Here is a 26177-nt window from a genome sequence, read left to right on the forward strand (position 1 = left end):
TATATATATATATATATATATATATATTATATATTACACGTATATGGAAAAGGGCATTTTTTTCACAAATTCATCATGTAAAAAACTTAAAGCATTATTCTAAACATGTCAGAAATTAAGCAATACTTTAAGAAATTAATAATAGTTTTCTTATATACATGAATAATTGATTATGTTCATAAGAAGTCAACTGAAGAATACTTAATTATCAGAATAATTAAAGTTAAAGATGCAAATTTTAGCAGCTGGGAAGTCTTACTAGTAGGTGATTTGTGTGTATTTTAACCTCTAAATTAGGTTCTCTTTTTTATTACCTAATATCTGAGAGTTGTAAGAGATGGGACAGCTCCTCTTTTAAACGATCCAGTTCTTTTCTAAGGGGCAAACTATTCTTCAGCTTTTTAATAGCACTTTTCCCATTGTTATCTAACCAGGATCTAGAAAGAAAGAAAAAAAGAGTCATACACTTTGCAATGCTAACTATAATGTTAAAAGACATATGTGTTATCTTAAAGCAGCTCCAATGTTACACCAAGTTTTCAGTCAAACCTTTACTTCTAACAAGTCTATTCTTCTAAAGAAATATATACTTTTAAGAGAGGCTGTCTGGAGGACTGCCAGCACCTGCCAAGTAACATTCTATTTATGACAATTTCCTTTATAGACCATAAAAAAATAAATTTAATTTGCACCAAAACTGTCACTAGATTTCTGGAGATGGGATAATTTTTAAGAAAGTAAAGATAATTCTAAATCTTTCATTTAGGTTTGCTGCAGCATTCAAGAGACTGTATTATATCAGATCCTCATTTATATCAGCTATACACACATGAGAGCAGAACTAATAATTATACAGCAAGTGAGCAAATAATATTATAATAGGGCTCATAAGCTGTTAAAATCAAACCCAAAGAGTTTGACACCAATGACATTAAGAAGTGGCGCACCTTGAGGAAGGAACTTGAAAATAATTGTTTGTGGACTGTAGCTTTGTAGAATTCAATTTCTCCCTTTATTTTAAGCTTGGATTTCAGTACTCCAAGTTCTCAGTGCATCTTCCCTTATCCCTCTATCCAAATCCTTCCACTGGTCAGCCTTACAGATTTAGTTCTTTGGCCACAAGGTTTCCCAAAATACCTGCTCCTTCCAGGTAGGTCTCTTCACTAACCTGGTGCTCATTTGCACCTCCATTTCTTTTCATCCAACTAAATGCCCAGTGTAAGTCTCATTTCAACTACATCAGCTATATAATACAATAGGCTCGGTAGAAAGATGTTTTCCAATTCTTATTTCTTAGAATATTTCCCTCGATAGTCTTATAAGAAAAAAAATATAAAAAAATACTTTAAGGATTAGCAGGGGACAGCTTTCCGAAAGGAGTGGAAAGGGAGGCTATGTGGCTTTCCAGAAAGTAGCACTGCCTAATGGAGACTGTCTCTTACTGGGTGCTCTGAGCATCATGACATGGATGTTTCTGTTGGTGCTCAGGGACTCTGGCTCCCCAAGGGAAGTCTGGAGAAATGAAAAGACCTGGGTAGAGCCCTGTGGGCTGAAGAGCTGCTGCAGATGTGTGGGCAGGGGTAGAATGGCAAGGTGACTACAGGCTGAAGGAAGGTTTCAGAGTCCTAGGTATAGTGGTGGTTTGGGATCTAGGCATAGGTGTGCAAGAGAAAACTCCAGAAGAGTGGGGGGAAATATATCTAAAGAACAAACAGACGTGTCATGGAGCTCATCATCAAGGGGGCACCTGAAACCCTGTGGAATATGTCAGTGAAGGTCACATATTAAAATCATGCTGCAGAATTCACATGTCCATCTCAAAAACACGGGCAAAAACCTTTAAACTTTCCTTCATAGTCACTTTAAAGGTTTAAGATGTTGTGATCTAAATCATTTAGAAAAGTATTCAGTTTAGAATCAAACAAATCATTATGTATTCACCAAACATTTATTCTCAATATATATTGCATTGAGTTGTGGATAAAAAGAAATAAAGTCCCTGCTGTAAAGGAAGACATACCTAATAAGGAAAAATAGAGAGAAACAATAAAAACAGAATAGGAGAAAATAGAATATTATCAGAAGAGAGGAAGCAACAATTAATTCTCCCTGGAAGGTTCTGTAGAACAGGTGATGTGTGATCTGGAACCTAAGAGATGTATCTTGATTTTCCTAGGCAGATAACTAAGAGGGGTGGGCATGTCAATCATGCAAGTACATAGAACCTATAAGATAAATCAATATGCTCAGATTATACGACACCTGCATAGGGTCAGGAGATGAGACTGAAGAAGTAGGGCAGGAGGAAGCAGACCACAGAGGCTCTTGCATGCCAGGATTAAGAACTGGGACCTCATCCTCTAGGAAAAGGTGTTTAAAATTGATAACATGAATTTGGAACAGCAGTCAATGATCATTCCTTTAAGAATATTAGCAAACATTTTGTTACTTTTGAATGGTATGTGATAAATAAGAAATTAAATAAAAAATATCTTAATTTATATCACTATTATTAGGTATTGCATTACATTTTTCAACCTTTCTTCACTTATTAATACATGTTATTCAGTTTACTTTAAATCATGTAAGAGAAAGCATAATGAATGAAGTATCAAATGACATACCATGTTTGGTTTGGGGATCAAAATGTCTTAAAATGTAGGTTGAAGGGCTGGGGGTGTAGCTCAATGGGAGAGCGCTCACCTAGTATGCACGAGGCCCTGGGTTCCATCCCCAGTTCCGCCAAAAAAAAAAAAAAAAGTATATTGAAATATAATCTTTTAATTATGCATTCATGACTCTAGAATTCTTACTATTAATATATAATAATCAACTGGTCTAGTTAACAATTTTTATTAACAAATTTTAATTATTTTGGAGATAAATATGTTTTTTAATTCACAAAGATGAAGATATGTGTTTCCTAGCTCTGGCCACAGAAGATCAATAGCAATTAAGTATGTGGAGCACACAGATGCTGGTTTCTAATAAACACTCCCTACTAAAAAGAACCAAAGCTTCTTAGAAAAATGGCTGAACCAAACAGTGGGGCAGAGACAGTTCAGATGAGCTTGGAACATCTTGATGAACTAGAATGAAATGGAGTACTCAAGGAATGCTGGGAACACAGGAATCAGTTAAAAGGAAACATTTGGCAACCAGGAAAGCAATGTGATTCAGGCAAGAATCGTCAGTGAATTAGAGTTAGGGGTAAATAAATATCTGATAAATAAAAGGATATTTACATAGTCTTAAGTATCTCCTCAAAAAACAAACAAACAAACAAACAAAAAAACCTAATTAAAGGGGAAAACAATAACTTTTCTGTGGAAAAAAAAATGGGTGTTGTACTTTGGATCTTGAATGCCCCCAACTGCTCACATGTTGAAGGCTTGGTGTCCAGCCTATGGTGCTATCAGGAGGTAATGGAACTTTCTGGAGGTGAAGCCAACTAGGAGGAAGTTAAATCATTGGAGATGTGCTCTTCAAGGGGACATTGGTATGCTAGCCCCTTCCTTTTCTATTCTTTGGCTTCTGGTTGCCAGAAGGTGAACCAGACCTCCTTATGACATGCTCCTTCATGACATACTGGGCTGCCACAGGTCTAAAGCAAGAGGGCCAATCAGCCGTGTACCAAAATCTCTGACACTATGACTCAAAATAAACCTTTCCTCCTTATAAGTTGTTTATCTCAGGTATTTTGTCATAGTGATGCAAAGATAACTAACAGAGTTAGGGAAATAAGAGATATGAAATCCTTCAAATTAATACAGGTGTAACTTCATCAGCACTCTAAGGCATGATGGTGAAGGCATTTAGTCTACACTACAGTTCACTTTGAGGGCCCCAAGAGAGAATTCCTTTTCTTGCCTTTGTTCCGCACAGTTCTGTTCTCTCTCATTGTACCCTGCTAGGATCCTCTACTCTAAAATTACACTTTTTAAAAGCTAAATTCAAACCACGTGAGGTGTGATGATCTAGTTCAGGTTACAAAGATAATAATGCTCAAGAAATATAATCTAAGGCCCCTAAAATAAGCATTAAAAACTGAATACAACTATCCATTATAATTCTATGTCATTATTAATTTCACTTTTGAAGCTAAGAAAACAAAGATTCTATCTGGCTAATAATATATTTACATCAATGTCTGTCAAGATAATCAGCTATTGACAACTGGATTGAAAAATAATGATCAATAAATTGGAGAGTTAAATTTTCCCTGGCTAATTTCTAAAACAATGTTGCTGCCTCTTTAAGGGTAGATGAGGAGACAAAAATGAATTTTTTGAGTCTGTGTTTATAATTGTCAAAATAAGACCTTGAATTTAAAACCAAGTATACCTTGGAGGAGATCACAGTATCACAACTAATTCACCTAAACTCAGACCTATGACATGTGTCTCTTGCTAAAATCAGCAGTTATCTTTTAGTGAATATTAATGAAATTAACAGGGCACTATAAGAAAAATGACCATCTACATTCATTAATAAGATACTTCCATTGCTACCATCTTTATTAAGCTACTTTATGTTTCCATATTATTAAACTGTGAGTCCTCCAACACATTCATATTAATTCTTTAAGTTCTTTTTTTGTTGGTACCAGGGATTGAACTCAGGGACACTGAAACACTAAGCCACATCCCCAGCCTTATTTTGTATTTTATTTAGAGACAGGGTCTCACTGAGTTGCTTAGTGCCTCGCTGTTGCTAAGGCTGGCTTTGAACACTTGATCCTCCTCGTCTCAGCCTCCTGAGCTGCTGGGATTACAGGAGTATACCACCACACCTGGCTCTTTAAATTCTTTAATGCAGGTCAATAAAACTACTGGGTGGGTACTATGGATGTATGAGTAAATAAGTACACAAAGAGATGATTAAAACATGTCTCTTACTCCTTTTTTTAAAAAAAAACATATCTATTTTTGTAATTGTACACGATAACTTTATTTTATTTATTTTTATATGGTGCTGAGGATCGAACCCAGGGCCTTGCACATGCGAGGCGAGCGCTCTACCGCTGAGCCATAAACCCAGCCTGAAAACATTACTCTTAAGAGCCTATCAGTATAATAAAACAAAGTCTACTGCATTTATTAAAGATTTTTATTAGAGGAATATTTTAAAAGAGTAATGATAAAGACTCTGAGTAGACAAGAAAGTCTGATGAATGCCACTTATCTTGTTGAACTTCCATTTTATAGTTTTAATTTTTTTTCCATTGTTTTGCCAGCTGACTAGCTCTTGGTTCTGGGCACTTAGGGACAGTCTTTTCATAATGGCTGCATAATCTCTAGCTCACTCAACTGAGCCACAGACTAACTGCTTCTTTGAAGTTCTTTGACACTTTTTCCTTAAGCCCCTTCAACTGTCATTTGTGTCTTATCTTATCCAATCTCATTTCCTTTCTATACCCTTTAGGCCAGACATTTCCCAGGCCCCCCCTCCCTTTTTTTTTTTTTTTGGCTCAGCACATAGGTAAGCAGAGCAACATCCTCAGAGTCTAAGAAGTTGGACTTGTACCTCAGGCATCCAAGGCTGAGCAGATCCCTGTCATCCCCTGCTCATGGCAATCATTTCAATTCCCAATACAGTCCCTAGGGCAGCTGCCCTTCATCCTTCCCTCTGTTTTTCCAAATCAAATTTCCAGTATATCAACTTTTATCCCACCCTGATGCTCTTCACTTTTACCCTTCTTACTATCTCATTAATTCTGGACTAAAATTATCATTCCCAATCTCATGTTTTCATTTCGGTTTTGTTTATAGAATAGAATTTGAACAATTAAAATCTAGGTTTAGGGCTGGAGTTGTGGCTCAGTGGTAGAGCACTTGCCTCAAATGTTTGAGGTACTGGGTTTGATCCTCAGCACCACATAAAATAAATAAAGGTACTGTGTTTATCTATAACTAAAAAAAATTGTATTTTAAAACTCTAGGTTTAGGGAGGTGATTTATCCATTAGTTACACATATGAACAAATACCATGGCTGGACTCTTACACAGGTACATAAACATGTGCCCTCAGATGCACATTTGTCCCCCTTTCTGGACTGGATTTTGGAATCTAGATAGAGAACAAGTGAGGAGTTCTAGAGTTAGTATAGATAATCCCCATGAAGCAGATAATAAGCCACTAGATAGTTTGGTTTTCATAATTAAAAACATTAGTTTGGCAAGTAATCTATTCAAGATGACATTTTATAATGCTTCACTGTATTTTTTTGAATATACTTCTTAGTTGTAGATGGACATAATACTTTATTTTATTTGTTTTTATTTTTATGCGGTGCCAGGGATCGAACCCAGTGCTTCATGTATGCTAAGTAAGCGCTCTACCACTAAGCCACAACCTTGGCCCCTCCCTGTATATTTTTTCAGTGTTATGTATTATTATACTGAAGTACACTACTAGTGAACTCTCAAAAAAAAAAAAAAAAAGAAAAAAGAAATGCTGCTCAATATGTAAAAAAGCTTGAAAATCTTCCACAGTCTTAGATACAGTCCTATTCCATATACTAGGTGCAACTTGGAACAGAATTTCAAAAACTTAAAATAATCTCTTACATACATTTAGAATCAAAAGACTTAAAAAAACAAAAAAACAGTTGGAAATATTTTGGCAATGTTAAGAAATAAATATATCTTTTTCATAATGGTGACTGGAGTAATGATACTGATAGGATTAGTTTTCCTAGAAAATTAGACTTGAATTTTAAACATGAACTACAAATGCAGTTTAGTTAAATACAAACTTTTACATACGTTAGGGTTGTTTCTATTCTCGAGACTTGTTCAAGGTCTTCATCAGGGTCCTTGAATCCAGTAAAGGAGTAGTAAGACTTGTCCCATTTGATGGGCCTGTCAGACATCCTTTTAGTTTCTTTGAGAGGCTGGGAATGCACATTAGTGTTCATGCTTTGGATATGTTCAACAGATAAACTGCAGGAGTTGAGAATATATAATACTGTGCTTAGAAGATCTCTGGTGTGCAAAGTAAATTTGACTGCTCGAAATCCTAGAGAATATAATTCCCCCAAACAATTAATACAGATGATTATTTGCTGTAGCTTAAAAATCTTTTCATGCAACATTTATAAAATCAAAATCTTTCAAAACATTCCATTACTGATTAAAATTCATCTGTGAATGGGAAATTGCTGCCTCTCTCCAAAACATACAATGCTATTTTTACCTTCACGAATTGCTTTAACATCAGCTGCGTTCTAGTTCAGTGACTAACCCCATTCCCACCGAAGAAGGGGTTCAAATTATCATCAATGCTGCCCATGAATGTGGTCTCTGAACAGATAGGAAAGCTGCTCTATGAGCAGGTCTCCCCAAAGTCCAGTACAGAGAGTGAGCATGTGAGCTACTGCAGTGTTACAGTGGCTCAGATGAGGAGGGTAGGTTGTCTAGTCTGTGGTTACAGAAACCCATCTTGAATTTTCTTGTCCCTTTACTTGTCCACCCAACTAGCTAGTAACATAATACTTTTAGTAGTGATTAAAAATTACCTAATTGTTGGGCTAGGTATGCAGCTTAGTCATACAGCATTTGCCTAACCATGTGCAAAGCCCTGGGTTCCAGCCCCAGTATTGCAGAAAAAAAAAATGATCTAATTGCTTAAAAGTTAGTGCTTTGGGCGGGACCCGGGTTCGATCCTCAGCACCACATAAAAATAAAGGCATTATGTTGTGTCCATCTACACTTAATAAATAAATAAATATATATATTTTTTAAAGTTAGTGCTTCTACAGTCTGATTTGGATGTTGGGCAAAGTTTGGAAACCTAAATTGTTAAATCGTCAACAGGAAATCCATTGCGCTGTTTTCTTCCTTGATCAAAACTCGCTACCTCGGAAGTGCTCAAGAGCTACACAGACTATTTCCCTCATTGCAGAGTTTTCTTGGACAGTGTTGGTCTAAACCTTTTCTATGTGCTTGTGTATTACACACACACATACACACAAACACACACACACATATATGCATATGTGCTTACATGGTTTGCATAGTTCATTTTTAATATGTAAATGGTGTCAATCTGGATATGTTATTTTGAAATTGCCTTTGCCACTTAATGTTGATGACTCTTTTACATCTGTATGTATAAATCAGCTTCATTCTTTTTAGCAGCTACATACTAGTCCACTTCATGACTATAGTATAATTTATTTAATGATTTCCGATAGTGATGGACTTATAAGTTGATTTCAGTTTTTCACCATTCCATACTAGACTGAAATGTGTTTTCTTGTCTTTGCAACTGATGATACCAAAATTGAAATCATTCTCAGAGATACATCTTCTGTTTGCCACAGACTTATAAAATACAGAATGTGCAAACTGAGAGATTTTTAACCTGATTCATTTGATGATGAAGTGAATGCTACAGGGAAGAGAGTTTTTCCAGTTAGTGAAGGAGGATAAGAAAATCCATACCCTACATTGTAGGTGAGGAAGAAATACTTTTTCCTTAAAATAGCTAAGTCAAGGAAGAAATTTGTTTCTCTCTTAATTTATCAATTTATTATTTAACCCAATGAAAGGACTGCTATATACTGAGGATTGCCTATATCAGAGTGCACATGTCTTTGTGTAGCAAATAGTACCTAATTATTTCAATTTGTACCTGAATACTGAGGCTAAGCATTTTTAAAATTTTTATTTGTTCTTTTTAGTTATACATAGCAGAATGTATTTTGATATAGTATATGTACATGGGAGGCTAACCATTTTTATTGTCTATATATATGGATTATTTCCTGAGCTGTTCTTCATTGACTTTGCCCATTTTTTTTTTTTTTTTAATGATGATCTGCTGTGTTCTCTTTTTGATTTGTAAGAACTCTTTATATATTAACTTTGTCTTTTGGTCATGTATGTTATGTTTTCTCTCATTCTTAATGTTTTTCAATAACTTAGTTTTGTTTAATAAATAGTTGAAAACAACCTTTAACTGAAAGTAGAAGATTTTTTATCTTTATATAGTCAGAGCTGGCTACAGTGATTTGTTTTAGCATTAATTCACAGAAAGTTCTTAAAATAAAACTTATTTTAACAATAAACCTTATTTTCTCATGGGCAATCAAGAAAATATGGAACTGAAGAAATGACTAGGCCTTTAAAAATTTCAATGTCTTAATAATATAAAATGGTTCTTAAAATTTCCGTGATAAAAAAAAAGGAGTAAATGTTTTATCTTACTAACATCTTAATTACCAATGAAAGGCTGATTAATGATTTTTAGTATTCTAAGAAAAAAAATTGATTTTAATTTTACAATTGAATAAAAATGTTAAAGAAAAATGTGTTTAAAGGCTTTGTTAAAGTGCCAATCTGTGTCATAAAGGCAAAGGCAAAAAATGAGTACTAGCAATATTTTAAAGAATCATCAATAGACAGTATGGTTTATAAATCAAACTACTGGGCTAGGAATAAGGGAACATTAGCTCTAGTATCAGCTTTGCCCTTAATTTGCTGTGTGGAGCTAAGTTTCATTCTAAGCTTTCAAATTCAGCTTATTCTTTAACTACATATATATTCAGTATTTAAGCTAGTGGTGGTAGTGGCAAGTAGTAGTTGTAGACCTCAGAGTGACTCTCCTAGATACATACAAATAGACTGGAGATACTATTTTAAGAACTGTAAAAGGTATAATTTGCCTCTATTAATTTTATCTGTTTTCTTGGAGAAACCTAAGAATACTGACGTTATTAGTATGATGTTTCTTCAATTCCTAGCCTTTTTTTTTTTTTAGGTACTGGGGACTGAACCTAGGGTGATCTACCACTGAGTTATACCTCAGTCCTTTTTTTTCATTTTGAAATAGGGTATTGCTAAGTTGCTGAGGCTTGCCTCACACTTTTGATTCTCCTGCCTCAGCCTCCCAAGCAGCTGGGATTAAAGGTTTGCGCTACTGAGCCTGGAAAATTCCTAGACTAATCTTGAAGTTTAATAATAGAAACACTATCCATTAAGTAACACTATGAACACTTGGTCTGAAACTAGCAAACAATATGTCTCACGTGACTCCCATAGCTAAGAAGGACATATTTACAATGGTTTAAACAAATAATGATTATTTACACTTTCAAACGGAATTGTATCACTTAAAATGATACAGTTACTATTTATTATTATTTATAGCATTCTTCAACATAGCTGTTTCTTTAAAAAAGGGCTATGAGTTGACTTTTTCTCTCTGGATAATGACAAACAAGGGGTGATTTTAAGTAAAACTCTAAATCAGAGGTAGATGGAGAACTGTCAAGAAAAGGAATTTGTGATTCTTGATCTCCCATAGGAGAGGAAAAGACTGGAGAAAATATAGCATGAAATTCTGGTCCCTGAAAAGGCCAGGTGGGAAGCCATCATCAGCATTGAGACTCTCCTCAGGCAATCTTTAGATGGAGCCCTTCCCTTTACACCCTAGGTCCTGAGCGCCTCCTGAACATTAGGCAGAAGTGAGGGATCTCCAGTGGTCTCTACACAGCACTCTGGGGTCTTCACCTTGATCAATGAAGACCTCAAAGTTAAGTTAAAGTCACACAGCTCATTACTGGTAGAGTTAGACACAGATTCTAGGTCTCAAAAGACTTCCCAAATTCTGTTCCCAAAACAAATAATAGTTTGTTTAAAAAAATTATAATGCATTTTCTAATTGTTTTAGCCTTTACTCACAAAAAGCTCTTAGTAAATCTTCAAATGGTTTTAAGTTTATTCTAAAAATAAGGTTATTCCCTCAAGGATTGCCAAAGGAGATCTCTCTCTCTCTCTCTCTCTCTCTACACACACACACACACACACACACACACACACACACACTTGGATAAAAGATAGTCCTTCAAAGCTTTTTACCTACCAAAACATTTGTCCCCAATGAAGAATTACTGATTATAACTAAAACCTTGACAAAAAGTACTGGGAAAAAGGCTGTGTTACAGTTGGTTAGATTTTCAAAACAGCATGAGGTGGGAGTTCAGAGACCTGGATTCAAGGTCACAGTCTATCTCTAGGGTCTTGGGAAAGTCACTGAACATTACTGTTACAACTGGGCAAATACTATCAACCTCTTAGGTACTGTTGGCACTAAATGAGAGAATGCAAACTATAGTTTTTAGAAGTATAAATTGTTATAGACATGCTTAACACTTAAGACAACACTGAAATAAGGAGACAAACAGGTACTTCAGTTTTACAGACAAGACAGTTAAAAAAAAACAACAACATAAAAAATGGCTTATCCAAAGACATGCAGTTAGGAATACAATCTAACCCTAGAAAAACAATGAATTAAGTGATACTATTTTTCAATGACCAAGGCTTCAATCCAAAGGTATTCCTTAGCAAGGTCAAAATTAATGAATATATGTAGCATGCAGTTTGCAAGGGACACACTAGAAATAAGACCACGTACCGGGAGAACTAAAGGGTTCCTGGCCATCAGAGGGGTTCTGGTCTGTTTCTCTTACATAAAATGTAAGTGGAGTTGGTTTCAAAGACTTGAAGCCTGGTTTCTGGAGGTTTTCTAAGTAGACACTTAATCTCTTAAGAGAATTTTCATTGACTTCCTGGAAAAAAGTATGAATAGCATTTAAGACAAAATAGAAAAAGGACACAAGAGAAACTGTATCTAACCTTTTAAACACTATTGAGGTTATTTAATAATCTAGTTTAAAAAATTGGGATTTTCCTTTTTCTTCGTGCAATGGGGATTGAATCCAGACATTTGAACATGCTGGGCAAGTGCTCTATCACTAAGCCACATTCCCAGCCCTATAGAGCTCTTATCAATGAAGTACTAGGGAATCAAGACGAAGACAAAGTTGATGTAGAAGATATCAATGAACTGCGATGGAGTGATTTCCAGCATATACTGTCATGTGAAAAGAAGAAATGCACTTTAGTGAAGGAACAGCTCTATAGAAGAATGGCATCAATAATCATGCTTCTTGTTACTCTAAGCCTCTTCTCAGGCACACAGTGTGATTGGAAATTAGAAGAAATCATTGTTTATTTTCATATGTTGAATTTATTATAATATGATGTTCTTAGCTATGAGAGTTCATAAGTCAGGTACATTTTTTGCTAGTGTGATGAAATCTTCCAAATTATTTTTGATACATGTTTCTATTTTTGTCAAGAAACAAAGGAAGAATAGGGGCTGCGGCTGTGGCTCAGTGGTAGCGCACTTGCCTGGCATGTGTGAGGCACTGGGTTCAATTCTCAGCACCACATATAAATAAATAAAATAAAAGTCTATCAACAACTAAAAGATATTAAAAAAAGAAACAAAGGAATAATAACACTAAAATTAACAAAAATGATTATCTATAGGAAGTGAAGAGAAATGGAATAAAGTAGATAAGAATGGAAACGAGACTTCTCAGTGAGCTTTATATTTAATTTTGACCTTTCAAATTTATAAATGTTTTATATATTTTAAGATTAGTTAACGAGGATTTAAAACAACAACTCTGCATCAGTGTGAGATCCTGGACCTTGAGCCTGATGCTATGACCAAATGGGACTTGGGTCTGCTTCCTGTAAAAGGGAAGACTGGGTGAGTGTGTAGGAACAAGTTCCTGCATCAAGCCTGCATTTCAGTAAGGGTAGGGGGAAAAAAAAAAGACCAATAAACTTCATAAATAAGGACATAGGATACCTTGAAAAGAAAAAATTAAAAACAGAAAAAAGCACTGCAGTGTAAGGAGGAAAAGGACTGCAGGAGGCAATGTGGGGTAGCAATTTTAAATAGCCTGGGAGAGCCTTACTGAAAGGTGATGTTTCAGTGAGAACGTAGAGGGCAAGCGTATCAGGGATACCCTGGGGAAGGATGTCTCAGGCAGAGGGAGCAGCTTATGCAAAGGACTGCACAGGGAAGGCACTCAAAAATACAAGGCAAAAGAGTAAGAATGTAAAGTCAGAAAAGCAATTAAACTCCAGGCACATTGTCAGGGTACCCTAGATCAGACTGAGATTCAGTGATTTGCTAGACGGATTTGCAGAACTCAGAAGAGCAGTTATGTCCACAACTACGGTTATTACAACAGAAGGAGGGCAAATTAAAATCAGCCAGGGAAAAGGCACATAGAGCATAGTCCAGGAGAGGCCAAGGACAAGTTCCCAGATGTTTTTTCTCAGTGGAGATTTATGGACAATGCTTAGTCCCCCAGCAGTGATGCACAGGAAAAATGAGAAGTGCTGCCCATTAGGGAATCTCATTCAAGCCTTGGTATCCAGGGTTTAACTGGGGGCCAGTCATATAGTTATGTAGTATCCATGTTACTAACTTTAGTTTTTCAGTCTTTAGCAGACCCTAGAGGTCAAATTGATAATGTGACCCAGGGCCTTATATGAGGAAAAGATGTATTTACCATGAATCACACTGTTAGCATAAACTATGTGGCATGGCTGACAGTTCCTGTTAGATGGTCTTATCCTATAGTTCATTCTCATCAGGCAGGACATTCCAAAGGCTCAAGGTTCATCTCCCAGCACTGAAGCCAGTTCTTTGCAGTGTGCAGGGCTTAAGCAACCCAAGTTCACTGAGTTAATCCTTTACAGCACACAGAGGCTGTGATTTAAAGACATTGTAGGTAAGGGAAAACACTCAAACATTAATAGGTTCATTTTTTTTGCTTCCAGGTTTAAAAACTTTAAATTATCAACAATTCCCCAAGGTAACAGATAACTTTCTGTTGAATCAATTTAATAATTACTTTGAAAGTTTGTGACTTTGTGTAGTCAACATATGTTGGAAATATCAATAAGGATTATCTTCCTAGAGCAAATAAGTAAAATTCGTATATTTTTGACTGTAGATAGCAAAGGACAAAAAAAAAAGTACTAATTTTCAAGAGTTTAAGTTCCTTTTCAAGTTAAATCAGGTACTGATATTGATGAAGATGAAAGGAACCAATGAAATAATTCCAAAGCATTTGGCTTTGTAATTCTATTATTATCTAATGTTAAAAATATTGACTGTCCTAAGTTTATCATGTTTTTTTCCTTATCCATTTGTACACAGTAACTGAAATTGTAAGAAGGCAATCCTAAAGCAAAATTACTAGGGCATTGCAAAATATTCCTTGAAACATCCTTAAAAAAAGGACTGACTATGATGATAGAGGTTTAAGTTTTATTTCAGATCCTCAATTTTAATCCAAGAACTGGTACAGAAAATATGACTACTATGCCGGCGTGGTGGCGCATGCCTGTAATCCCAGTGGCTTGGGAGGCTGAGGCAGGAGGATCGTGAGTTCAAAGCCAGCCTCAGCAAAAGCAAGGCTGTAAGCAACTCAGTGGGACCCTGTCTCTAAATAAAATATTTAGAGCTGAGGATGTGGCTCAGTGGTCTAGTGCCTCTGAGTTCAATCCTTGGTACCAATAATAATAATAATAATAATAAGAATAATAAAATAAATAAATAAATAAATAAAAATTTTAAAAAAGAAAATATGACTACTAATACTCCAAAGTTTACATGGAAACTTTATGGCCTGTATAAGAACAATGACAATTTTCATAAAAAACAATCATTATATTTCAAATTTCCAGTATTTACTTTTTATTAATTTTATTTGAAAATTTACTAATTTTCAAGTTTCTATATTTCAAATTTGATCAAAGCACTAATTATATCACCATGACAGAATAATCCAAATTTACAGAACTCTCTATATTATATAATGTCAGAGGTAAACAAATAGAGACAACAGGTTAAAAAATAAATAAAGATTTACCCTTTCTCGGGGATGCTGTCCAAAGAAATCTGGGTGGACTGCAAAATAGAAAGGCCTCAAGGCATTGACTGCTTCTGCTCCTGATAAAGCTCTTGAGTAGTGGAACCAGTGAGGCAGAATCTTTTCTAGACAGAACCTTTCAAAGAGACGTGGCCTGATTACTCTGAGCACAGACTCATATCCCCAACATGTGCAGTTATAGTCAAGTTAGTACTATACATGGGAAATATCAGAGCACCAAGATAGAAACCTGTGGTTTTCTGAAATCTATTAGGGTTCTGAAATAGTGGTTATAATAAATTCCTCTGATTCAATATGAGAAATACTAAATAATAATAAAATTTCCCTTCCCTAGTCCATTTTGAAATATTAACTGGTTTCATGGCAAATGATAATTTTCTTTGTAAATTTTCTTCCTCAGAAGAAAAAAAAAATTCAATATCCAATAGTGTAATTTCTCCATAATGAAAATAGTTTGATAATTACGACGTTTATAAAGAGATGGAAGACGTCTTTTTATTTTAAAATTACTAGTGTGTTAATAACATTATTTTAGCTGGATAACTTAATATTCTAATTGTGAAATTTTGGCATAATCCACCTGGAATGTTTTTACAATAGTTTTTCCCCAACTAAAAGAAAAGTATAGTTTTTAAGTCCAAATGAAATTATCTGGGCTGGGGATGTGGCTCAAGCAGTAGCGCGCTTGCCTGGCATGCGTGCGGCCTGGGTTCGATCCTCAGCACCACATACAAACAAAGATGTTGTGTCTGCCAATAACTATAAATAAATAAATATTAAAAAAAAAAAGAAATTATCTGCAATTTTTGGAAAGCATGCCATGAAACCTGTTTTGTTTTTAGTTAACATTTTTGAGACATGGTCTTGCTATGTTGCTCAGGCTGGCCTTCAATTGCTGAGCTCAAATGATCCTTTTGCCTCAGCCTCCTGATTAGCTTGGATTAGGTGTCATCATGTCTTGCTACACCTATTTTTAAATGTTATAATTTACCTTTACTATTCTAAAAGTTCTAAAAAGAAGATCTAGCTTTTGTGCACACATTCTTTCTGATATGGTAGGTGTGCTGAGTCTTTGGAAAGGTTTTATATCTTTTTTTTAAGGTTTTACTTTTTAAAATAAGACATTATTTTAATGTATAATAATTATTAAAATTCTTATTTAATAAGAAAAGAAGGGCTGGGGAATGTGGCTCAAGCGGTAGCATGCTCGTCTGGCATGCGTGCGGCCCAGGTTCGATCCTCAGCACCACATACAAACAAAGATGTTGTGTCCGCCGAGAACCTAAAAAATAAATATTAAAAATTTAAAAAAAAAAAAAAAAGAAAAGAATCTTTTCTGGAGATTTTTCAACAATCTGGAGACTACCAACATATTTTCAGATTACCTTCTGTTTTTTGCATGTATTTGAACCTTTCATAAAGTCAATGTATAGTTTCCACATTAAGTATTTCAACAGGCCTTTGAACAGTAAGTAAAGGAAACAATAAGCCAAGGATTAAAGTCCTCAACATAAGTTTGTCTAAGTAGACGACAGTGACAACTCTTCTTATTCCCCCTCTGAGCTGTAGTTCTCATTTCCAAGTATATGACGGACACTTGGTTCTGCCAAGTGTCTTGTATCAGATACATTTAATTTAATGAAATTTTACACATCTAAATAAGGAGGAGTTATTTTTTTCCTTTCCTAATGTTGTCAAAACCTAAAATCCAAGCTACCTCACTACTCGTACCCATGTTCAATTACTTTGAAACTTGTCACTTTATAGTTCCTTGAAATCATTTCTTCTTTCCACTTTCTCTGGCCAATCAGCATCACCACAGAAACGGACTGTACGGTACCACAATTAGTCTACTTTCCTGTTTCTTTCCCTAACCACACTGCCTGCCACCAATAGGTTAACTTTCCTAAAACCCACTCACTGTAGTCCTGACACCTGTGATGGCTCCCACAATTTCTGTAGAATAAAATCTACTACTTAGTCCGGTATTTGAAGCTGCCCAATCTATCTTTCCAATGTGATCTCCAATTCTTACAGAAACCCCCAGTCAGGTCTCCAGTGATCTTCCTCATTTTTTTTCCCTTTCTTCTACATGATTATAGAGCCCTAATAATCTTCCCTGCCACCCACTTCCACCTTTCCAAGTTGTATTTGCTTATTTAACAATTACCACATACTACTGTGTACCAGGAGGTATGGTACCCATTCCCCCTAGAACCTTCCCTTTTATATTCTCATTACAAATAGTCATTTCTTCAGGGTACATGTCTCTGATCCTAGCTACTTGGGAGGCAGGAGGATTGCAAGTTTGAGGCCAGCCTAGGCAACTTTTTACCCTGTCTCAAAATAAAAAATTAAAAGGGCTCAGGATGTAGCTCAGTGGTAGGGCAGCCCTGGGGTCAATTCCCATTACCACAAAATAAATAGGAATTTCCTCTTCTAAACTCTAAAATAAGAAAAAAACACTATGTTCTGCATATTTGAAATATAATATCATAAAGTGACTGTGCTAAAGGGAAAGGTGATCGTTTTTTTTTCTCTTAAAAAATGTTACACCCAGTAATATTCTGAAAGACAGTATTCTTTTTCACTTTCTGCTCTGAGTGGACTCTTGGAGGACTTGGCTGTTCATGTGAACTTTGTTTTCCTTTTTTGTTCCTGCCTTCCACTATAACATAAAATAGCCTTAGAACTTGAAATTAACCAAATGCGTAACAGATTCCCCCTTCTTCCCCAATGTTAACTATAAATTGGACCATGAAGCTTACCTCCTCCAAGGTCTCAGGTGGCAGAACATTTCTGAATATATATGTATGTCAACTTCCAGGCATCCATCAACTGCTTAAAAAGTTAAGCAGAAGCCACAAATGAACAAGTGGAATTTGTAATTAAAAACACATTGCCAGTTATGTTACCAACCCCCCAAAAGGAAATATTTAGGTTAGTCTAATAAAATATGGATAAAATTATACTATAAAACTATAAAACTCTGATAAAAGAAATCAAAGATATAAGTAAATGGAGAGACATCCCATGTTCATGAATAAGAGGACTCAATATTGTCAAGATATCAATTCTTTTCAATTTTGTCTATAGATTCAGTACAATCACAATTATTTTATGGATATAGAGAAATGGAACCTAAAGTTTATGTGAAGAGCAAAAGATTCAGAGTAGCCAACTCAATGTTGAAGGAGAATAAAGTCGGAAAGACTGACACTACTTGACTTCAAGACTTACTCTAAAGGTACAATAATCAAGACAGTGTGGTACTGGCAAAAGAACAAACTGATCCATGGACAGAAAAGAGAACCCCAAAATAGGTCTATGTAAATATAGTCAACTGATTTCTCAAAGGAAAAAAGGCAATACAATGGAGCAAAGATAGTCTTTTAAATAACAGACATTGGAACAACTGGATATCCACATGCAAAAAAAAAGTAAACTAGACACAGAACTTATACCCCCGATAAAAATTAACTCAAAATGTATCATGGACCCAAATATAAAATGCAAAACTATGAAATTCCCAGAAGATAACACAGGAGGAAATCTAGATGACCTTGAGTATGAAGATGATTTTTTAGATAGACTACCAAAGGCATCACCCATGAAAGAAAGTATAACTGACAAGCTAGACATCATTAAAATGGAAAACTTCTGCTCCACGAAAGTCAAGAGAAGATGACGAGGGCTGGGGATGTGGCTCAAGCGGTAGCGCGCTCGCCTGGCATGCGCGGGGCGCTGGGTTCGATCCTCAGCACTACATAAAAATAAAATAAAGATGTTGTGTGCACCGAAAACTAAAAAATAAATAGAAAAGAGAAGATGACGACAGCCATATATTCAAAGTATCACATATAAAAGATGTATCTGATACTGGACTGTATCCAAAATACACACACAAAAAAAACCTCTTAAAACTCAACAATAAGAAAGTAAACAACCCAATTAAAAAATGGACGAAAACCTGAACAGACACCTTACCAAGAGGATTTACCAATGGCAAATCATATGAAAAAAAGTTTAACATGTCACCATGGAACTGGAAATTAAAGCAGTAATGAGATATTACCACATACCTATTACAATGACCTAAATCTACAACACTGACTACACTGACAACAGTGTACTGCACCTACAACAGTGCAGGCAGGGACGTTGAGCCACAGGAGCTCTCATTCACAGCTGCACACTCACTGTTGATGGGAATGCAAAGTAGTACAGCTTGGTAGTTTCTTACAAACTAAACATACTCTTACCATCCCACCCAACAATTGCATTCCTTAGTATTTATCCAAACGAACTGAAACTCATATCTATACAAAATCCCACACGGATGTTGATAATAGTTTTATCCAATGTTTGGAAGCAACAAATATGTCCTTTATATAGGCAAATGGGTAAACTATGGTACTTTCAGACAATGGAATGTTATTCAGGCTAAAAGGAAAGAGGGTATTGAGCCATGTAAAGACATGGAAGAAACTTAACTAACTGCATATGTAAGTTAAAAAAAGGCCCAAATTAGAAAGGCTACAATTCAAAATATATGACATTCCAGAAAAGGCAAAAGTATGGAGATAATAGACCAGTGGTTTGCCAGGAGCCAGAGTTAGGGAGGAATGAATAGACAAGACCCAGAGGCTTTTTAGGGTCGTGAACCTCTTCTGTATGATACTACAATGGTAGAAACTCATCACATTTGTCAAAATCCTTAGTATGTGCACCACCAAAAGAGAACCCGATAGAATGGACTTAGGGTAATAACCATGTGTCAGTGTAGGTTCACTGATTATAACAAATGTGGGACTTGGGCAGTGCAGGAGGTTATGCGTGTCTTGGGACAGGAGATAAGTGGGAATTCTGTTTACTTTCTCCTTAATTCTGCTGTGAACCAAATTTGCTTGAAAAGCCCAAATTACTGAACAATTCAAAAGTTGCATTTAGGCCTATGACGGTAACAATGCAATCTGGGTTTAACTGTCTTGAGTGATATCTCAGTTTATGAAATCATGGGGGATTTCCTCCACTAAAAAGAAAGCTTTTGTGGACAGGCAGAGTTCTTAGAAAAAAAGTGAAGCCCCACCCGCAAGCAGTTACCTCTTTGGGTTTCAGCAGCAATGTTGGCACTGGAGCATTTGCCTACTATGTGAGGCCCTGGGTTCATCCCTAGCACGAGGGGTGGAGGCAAAGGTGTTTTGTGGCTTCATGAAAGTATTACTTTAAGTATTATTAAATTTTCCATTGTATCGAACAATGAGGAAATTTGCGGTATACATAAAAAAGCTGAATGTTTCCAAGTCTTTTAAAAAAATAATTACTAAGGCTCTTCCTAGATTGAAATTTTAGTTTTGATGAAACTGGTCTACACTAGATTTAATATGATTTTTGTTAAGGCTCTTGTAAAATTCAGTAAGTTCTAAGTGGTGTGTAGCTCCCCCGCATAAGCCCTCTTACTCTAATGCATTATCTCTCAGGATGTGAGGCTTTCCAAGAACGCATGTGTGACTGTATGCCAGAAACACCTGTATATTACACTATTACTCCAAACTGCCCTTTAATTCTGAATTTAAAATTTTTATTAACTGAATTAGCACAATGCTATAGTTTACCAGACTGGAGTTTAGTTTAGTCAGGGAAATTAGTGAATATCTTAATGACTTTTGTTTTTATAAAAAACAAAAAATTACAATTCTAGTTCCAGCAATAAAGAACAAGAATAAAACAAATGAAAGAATAACACATATATCTATCATGCTTTTTATCTGATACTCACAAGACTAAAGTCATTTAGACTGTGTATTTAAGGAAAAAAAATGGCTGAAAGACACATACAAAATACTAGAAATAACCATTAGAGATATTTTAAAAGGAAATATATAATTTAGAACATTATGATTATTGTTTAACACTCTGGTTATGGAATCCCACATCTAATTTTTTGTACATGTTTTCAGGAGTACATAAGGTATGAAAGTTGGGGTTAACTATTTCACAGGATTTGTTAAGTAACTTAAGAAAAATAATATACATAAGGGGCTGGCAACATTGGCAAACAGAAAATTCACAAAAGTGGCAACTATCATTATTATATAATTAAGGGTATATAAAAATTGCAGAAGTCTTTTTCCAACTTAGTGAGGGCTTACATATAGATAGAACATGTAGTTAACTATAATATTTTATTTGAAGACAAATTCTGGGACTGTAAAATACCCAGAATTATCACAATAAATGATCAATGTCTGAAAATCTTAAAATGTACAATGCAGTAGGTAATTTTGCTAAGACGTCATAGAAGTCTTTTTATTTATTTATTTTTTAGATGTAGTTAGACACAATACCTTTATTTTATTTTTTGATGTAGTGCCAAGGATTGAACCAGCACATGCTAGGCCAGTGCTCTACCACTGAGCCACAACCCTAGTCCCTGAATACAAGTCCTAAGTACATTAAGTACAAATGACTGACTTAAGTATTTCAAACTTTTTAGTAGGAAAAATTATTTTGAATCTATCAGAATAAACATGGCTAATTGTTTATGTTTACTATTTCAAGACAAAATTAGTGCCTGCTTAGTAATAAAACATTCGTTTTGATAGAAATAGTATTTTTTTTCTCCTCAAAAAAGAAAACTGATGTGGGTATGATAATGTTGTGGTATGGGAATTGCTTCTTTATAAATTAATACTGATTTTTAAAAACACTGTTCCTTGGAGGACAGTGGAACAGTGAGAGGGAATGTAACTTCTTTTGCTGCTTCCAGCAATTCTCCCTTTTCACATACACCTTCCTATAGGAATATGTCATCAATTATATTGAGAAAGGAGAAAATTATATATATATATATGTATGTGTGTGTGTGTATGAATTCATATATATATTCAGTTAATAATTCTGACATCTACTTAAATTATTGTTCTAACATAAACATTTCCTACACAAATCATGGGAAGAATTAAACGTATATTTTCTGGTTCTTTTTAAGAATTGGAATGGAAATGGATGTTTTCCCTTGGAGACCTGTAAGTGGGAAATAACTATCACATGTTTCCTGTAAACTCTCCTTTAAGCTCTGAAGACTTAAGTGACAGGGAAACTGTGATTTGATCTAGCTCGTTTTGGAAAAGGGAAAAGGATAAAGGAAGAGAAAAAATACAACTTTAAGGGCCGAAGTCTTAAAGCAAAAACAGCATCACCAGGAACTTGTCAGAAATGCAGATTATTAGACCCCACCCCAGCTTTGCAGAACCAGAAACTGGGTAGGAGCCAGAGATCTCTGCCAGGACACACTCTCAGGGGACTCTGATACATGCTCACTCTGACAACTGTTGCTTTAGGTTCTCAGAGGATTCTGAGGTGTCTGTTAGAAAGCTTTTAAACTTTAATTCACTAAAAATACCTAATACAGGGTTGGGATTGTAGCTCAGCGGTAGAGTGCTCGCCTAGCATGTGCGAGGCCCTGGGTTCCATCTTTAGCATCACATTAAATAAATAAATAAATAAATAAATAATGAAATAAAGGTATTGTGTCCAACTACAACCAAAAACATAAATAAAAAAAAATTCCTAAAACAAACACAGGGAAAGATCTTTAGATGCACAATCATATGCCAAGTCAAATAATTTTAAAATTGTTCTGGAACTAGTTCCTTGTTCCCTGTATAGCTTATTTACTTTTTGAGATTTTGAAAAATAAAATTCTAAGTGGAGACAATGAAAGAGTCCAGCAGGCTGTCAGGCATGGCTGCTTGCCTTTGTGTGTGACACAGCTCTTGGTCTTAACCTTGCAAGACCAAGAACCCAACTGTACCGCTTCAGGCATAAATAAGCAGGCCCTGGAAAAACTAAATCAGAAGAGGTCTATCTGATGATCAAAACACCAACCTTTTAATCTATGTTGAAAGACATACTGCCGAGAATGGTAGAAGATTCAGATCTCATGTTTTCTTCCCTTACAGAACCAGCTACACCAAAAGTCATGTTACTATCAGCTGACTGAAGATACACTGCTAGAGTACTTGGGTGCTCTCCTATGTAGTAAAGTGAGCTGTGAAAGCTTGGGGCATCCACATCAATTGTAGGCTTCTTGTCTTTAAACTCTTAATGCAAGTGGTTCCTGTCCATATTTCACTTAACCGGATAGCCTTCCATTTCGAAAAGGCCTTAGGCATGCTACAAAACAACTAAAGAAGTTAGGCTGTTTTACCAGACTTGGGAGGCATTCTGGGTCCAAGAAGCACCCACCCAAGGCTCATGTGCCAAGTCCTGTGTAAAGTTCTGGGAATAGGGGGAAAAATCAAGACAGGGCTGGGTTTGTGGCTCAGTGGTAAAGTGCTTGCCTAGCATGTGTGAGGCAGTGGGTTTGATCCTCAGCACCACATAAAACATAAATAAAATAAAGGTGTCCATCTACAACTAAACAACAACAACAACAAAAAACCCAAATCAAGACAATTCCAGCTCCCCAAAATCTTAAGTATAGAAGAGGGAAGAAGTGGAAAAACAGACACACAGGCAGATGATCATAAAACAATACAGTAAATGTAATGATACAGACATGCACAGGGTAAAATAAGAAACTGCCAGGTCTACACCTAAGGGCATAGGCGCTCTGGAAAGTCATGTTCAAGGAGATGGGTGTACTCTCTCTATGGGGACTGGAAGATGGGAAACAACCCATTTACAGATCACTTAGTGTCTCTGCAATTCCAAACCAAATTTATTGGAAAGATAATTGGTGAAAAATCCAAATTATAGGGCAGTGTAAGAAAAACTCTTACTTAGATTACTTTCGCCAGATACAGAAACAACAATTAACAGTGTTTGCCAAGTGGAGGTCCCAGGACTGAGCTTTGACCTCTTGGGACAATTTTCATTTTAAAGTAACTTATTTAACAATTAACCTTAGGTTACTCTCATTTAAACTGTGACTTCCCTTAGTAACTATCTTGTAAGGTTTTTTTTGAAAGCAGGTTGCTCCATCTGGCTCTTTTCTAAATCCCTTGCTATGAAATTTAAGTCGTAACAATTTGCAGTAAGACAAACACTTTGGGAAATCTTAAATCGGAAACAATGAAGCCTAAAGTCTGTGTTCTCCTTTCAAGGAAAGATGAAGCACATATAGATACCCGCGCCCCGGACGAGCTTTAAAAGTTCAAAGCCCAAGCTGAGGTGGTTCGAGCTCTGCCTCCGCTTTCTCCTCGGAAGGGACCGACCTAGGATCAGGGACTGGGCCCGCGCTCCTCACAGCTTTGGCGTTCCAGGAGGCCGAGTTGTGCGAGCGCGCGCTCGCGGGGAGCCACCGCCCACGCCAACCAAGGAGCCGATAGGCCGCGCGCCGCCGTATCTCCGAGCGCCCGCACGCGGCCGGGTGCAGGTCAAGCAGCCTTACGCCAACGCGCCTGCGCGCGGGCCGAGCCTCGGGGCGCCCCGCCGCGCTGACGTCGGCGCCACAGCCCGTTGCTTCCCTGACTTCTTACCGGCCGCCCAGGGGGCTCCGCTGAGAGCTTTAGGAGGCGCTGAAGAGCGCTCCGGAATGTGCGGGACTAGGCTGCAGGGAGACGGGTGGCTAGCCGGCAGGAGGTGGTCTGGCCCGAGGGCCGGCCATCACGAAGGGCAAACTGGGCGCGCGCTGGGGGGCGGGGCACGCATGCGCAGCGCCGCTATGCCCCGCCCCGGAGCCTGGCGAGGGATGCCGCAGTCAACGCACTCTGGGGACTCCCTGAAGGCGGCTTCGCGCTCCAGCCCCCGTCACGGTCACATCTTGTTCTTTATTCATTTTTTTCTCTCTAAATGATATGAATTTATGGTTTTAAGCACCAAATTAAAAATGAGGACTATTATGTTGGCGAGTACGCTGCAAATTTTGAAGCTGTCTTCAGAAAAGAAGTTTTAACTTCCAAAGTGGTTTGGATAGTTCTCGTATTTGTTCCTAATGTAACAAAATACAAATATTCAAAAAGCAGTATTCTAAGATGCACCAAAGGAAAAGTTCAGAAAGCATGCCTTTAAATTCAGAAGGTACTTTGAAAATTGTGTTCAAGTCGCTTTAATATTATTTTACCATTTGCAAAGATTAGTTGTAGGTTAGCTTAGACTGAACTGAGAACCCACTAATCCCTTTCATACCCTTACAGAAAAACTTCAAAGTTTTTCTGAACACTTGTTACCTGCTTGCAATGTTCCTTTTTATTAAATGGTGCACAGTATTCAGTGATTTTTTTCACTGTTTGGATTTTGCAGTAAATGGGGATTTACCACACCGAAGTTCTTCTAAATTAATCTGAAAGGTCACTTTCAGTGTGGATAAAACTATTACAAATTACATATATCAACACAAACTTTTATTGCTTAAAAACAGTTAACTTGCTATAATTTTAAAAAAGTGCAAAAACTCAAAAGTGAAAACTTTATTTTTATTGCTTTTTATCTTCAACAATGATTACTTGAACTTTAAAAAAAAAAAAAAAAGCCTTTATTAACTAATGATTACTGAAAAGCCAAACCTTTCCAGCCCATTTCATATTCTCTTTCAACCATTTCAGGGCAGAACAATGTTCCAAACTATAAACCTGTTCCTTATTAACATTGACAGTCATGTGCTTAATGAAAAGCTTTGGATCTGATATTCGAGCAGCCATAATTAACCTTTCCACTGCAGCTTGATAATCATCCTTGCTCCGAGGCTTGTTGTCTTCACATCTATAAAGTGAACATCTCACAAAGTCAGAAATTCTAAAAAGCAACAATATGGTTTCTTGAAAAGCTTCATTTATATTGGTACTAAGCCATGACACTCCTTTCACTTTATTGTTTTAGAAGTATCTTTCAGACAATGACCCATGCATGGGAAGAAAGGTATTGTAAATTTTGACCCAGTAATATAAAAATTTCATAAAAAACGAGAAATCTCATAAAATAGTTACTCTGATGATGATGATGTACATTTTATACTGTCTTTCAATTTTAACGATGGTGGCAACACCCCAAAATGATTGCATCACAAACTAGGCAGCAACTGATGACTTGTAAAATACTGATCTAAAACATAATTACCTATCACTTTGTATTTGCAAAGTTAATGACTGTATAATTATTCACTATAATGCATGAAAGAATATTAAATGAAGTTTTGCATTACTGACAACTGCATGTTAATTTTATCTTGATATTGACTATTGTTAGTTGAAAGCAAATAATAGTGGCTAATATTTGGTATCGAACTGTATTGCTGTATATCTTAACTTAATGAAGTAACAAGTCAGGACTGAAGAAAGTAAGTGCTAGAATTTACTTTTCTAATAAATACATTTTCTACCAGCTCTCTGCTATCAGTTGTGACTGTGTGTGCTTGTGTAAAATTCATTCTTTAGGGCACTTTTTCCTCTGGGATATAGGA

At 36.2% G+C, this 26177-nt stretch overlaps 2 protein-coding genes across 9 annotated transcripts in view; both read right to left on the minus strand.

Moving 5' to 3' along the window:
- Tcaim (T cell activation inhibitor, mitochondrial) overlaps positions 1 to 24400 on the minus strand; it is a 34899-nt gene extending 10499 nt beyond the window's left edge. Inside the window, exons 1-7 of one of the 8 annotated variants that reach the window (XM_015489404.2) lie at positions 24259 to 24400; positions 17542 to 17614; positions 14753 to 14888; positions 11425 to 11578; positions 6768 to 7020; positions 2263 to 2358; positions 315 to 437 (exon numbers count right to left, since the gene is read on the minus strand). In XM_015489404.2, coding sequence (XP_015344890.1) covers positions 315 to 437; positions 2263 to 2358; positions 6768 to 7020; positions 11425 to 11578; positions 14753 to 14888; positions 17542 to 17570 — 791 coding nt within the window. In that variant the 5' untranslated portion in view covers positions 17571 to 17614; positions 24259 to 24400. Of the gene's footprint in view, positions 1 to 314; positions 438 to 2262; positions 2359 to 6767; positions 7021 to 11424; positions 11579 to 13384; positions 13538 to 14752; positions 14889 to 17541; positions 17616 to 23907; positions 24062 to 24258 lie in introns of those variants that run through there. The other 7 variants (XM_015489405.2, XM_048795383.1, XM_015489401.2 and 4 more) reach the window with 7 other exon arrangements.
- Positions 24401 to 25180: 780 nt separating this feature from the next.
- The window catches only part of Topaz1 (testis and ovary specific TOPAZ 1), a 64012-nt gene continuing 63015 nt past the window's right edge, over positions 25181 to 26177 (minus strand). The window contains 1 exon segment of the mRNA XM_015489408.2: positions 25181 to 25480. Within this exon segment, the coding sequence (XP_015344894.1) occupies positions 25261 to 25480 (220 nt within the window). The 3' untranslated portion in view covers positions 25181 to 25260.

The sequence above is a fragment of the Marmota marmota genome, unplaced genomic scaffold (genome assembly GCF_001458135.2).
Source record: "Marmota marmota marmota unplaced genomic scaffold, marMar, whole genome shotgun sequence".
Taxonomy (NCBI): Eukaryota; Metazoa; Chordata; class Mammalia; order Rodentia; family Sciuridae; genus Marmota; species Marmota marmota.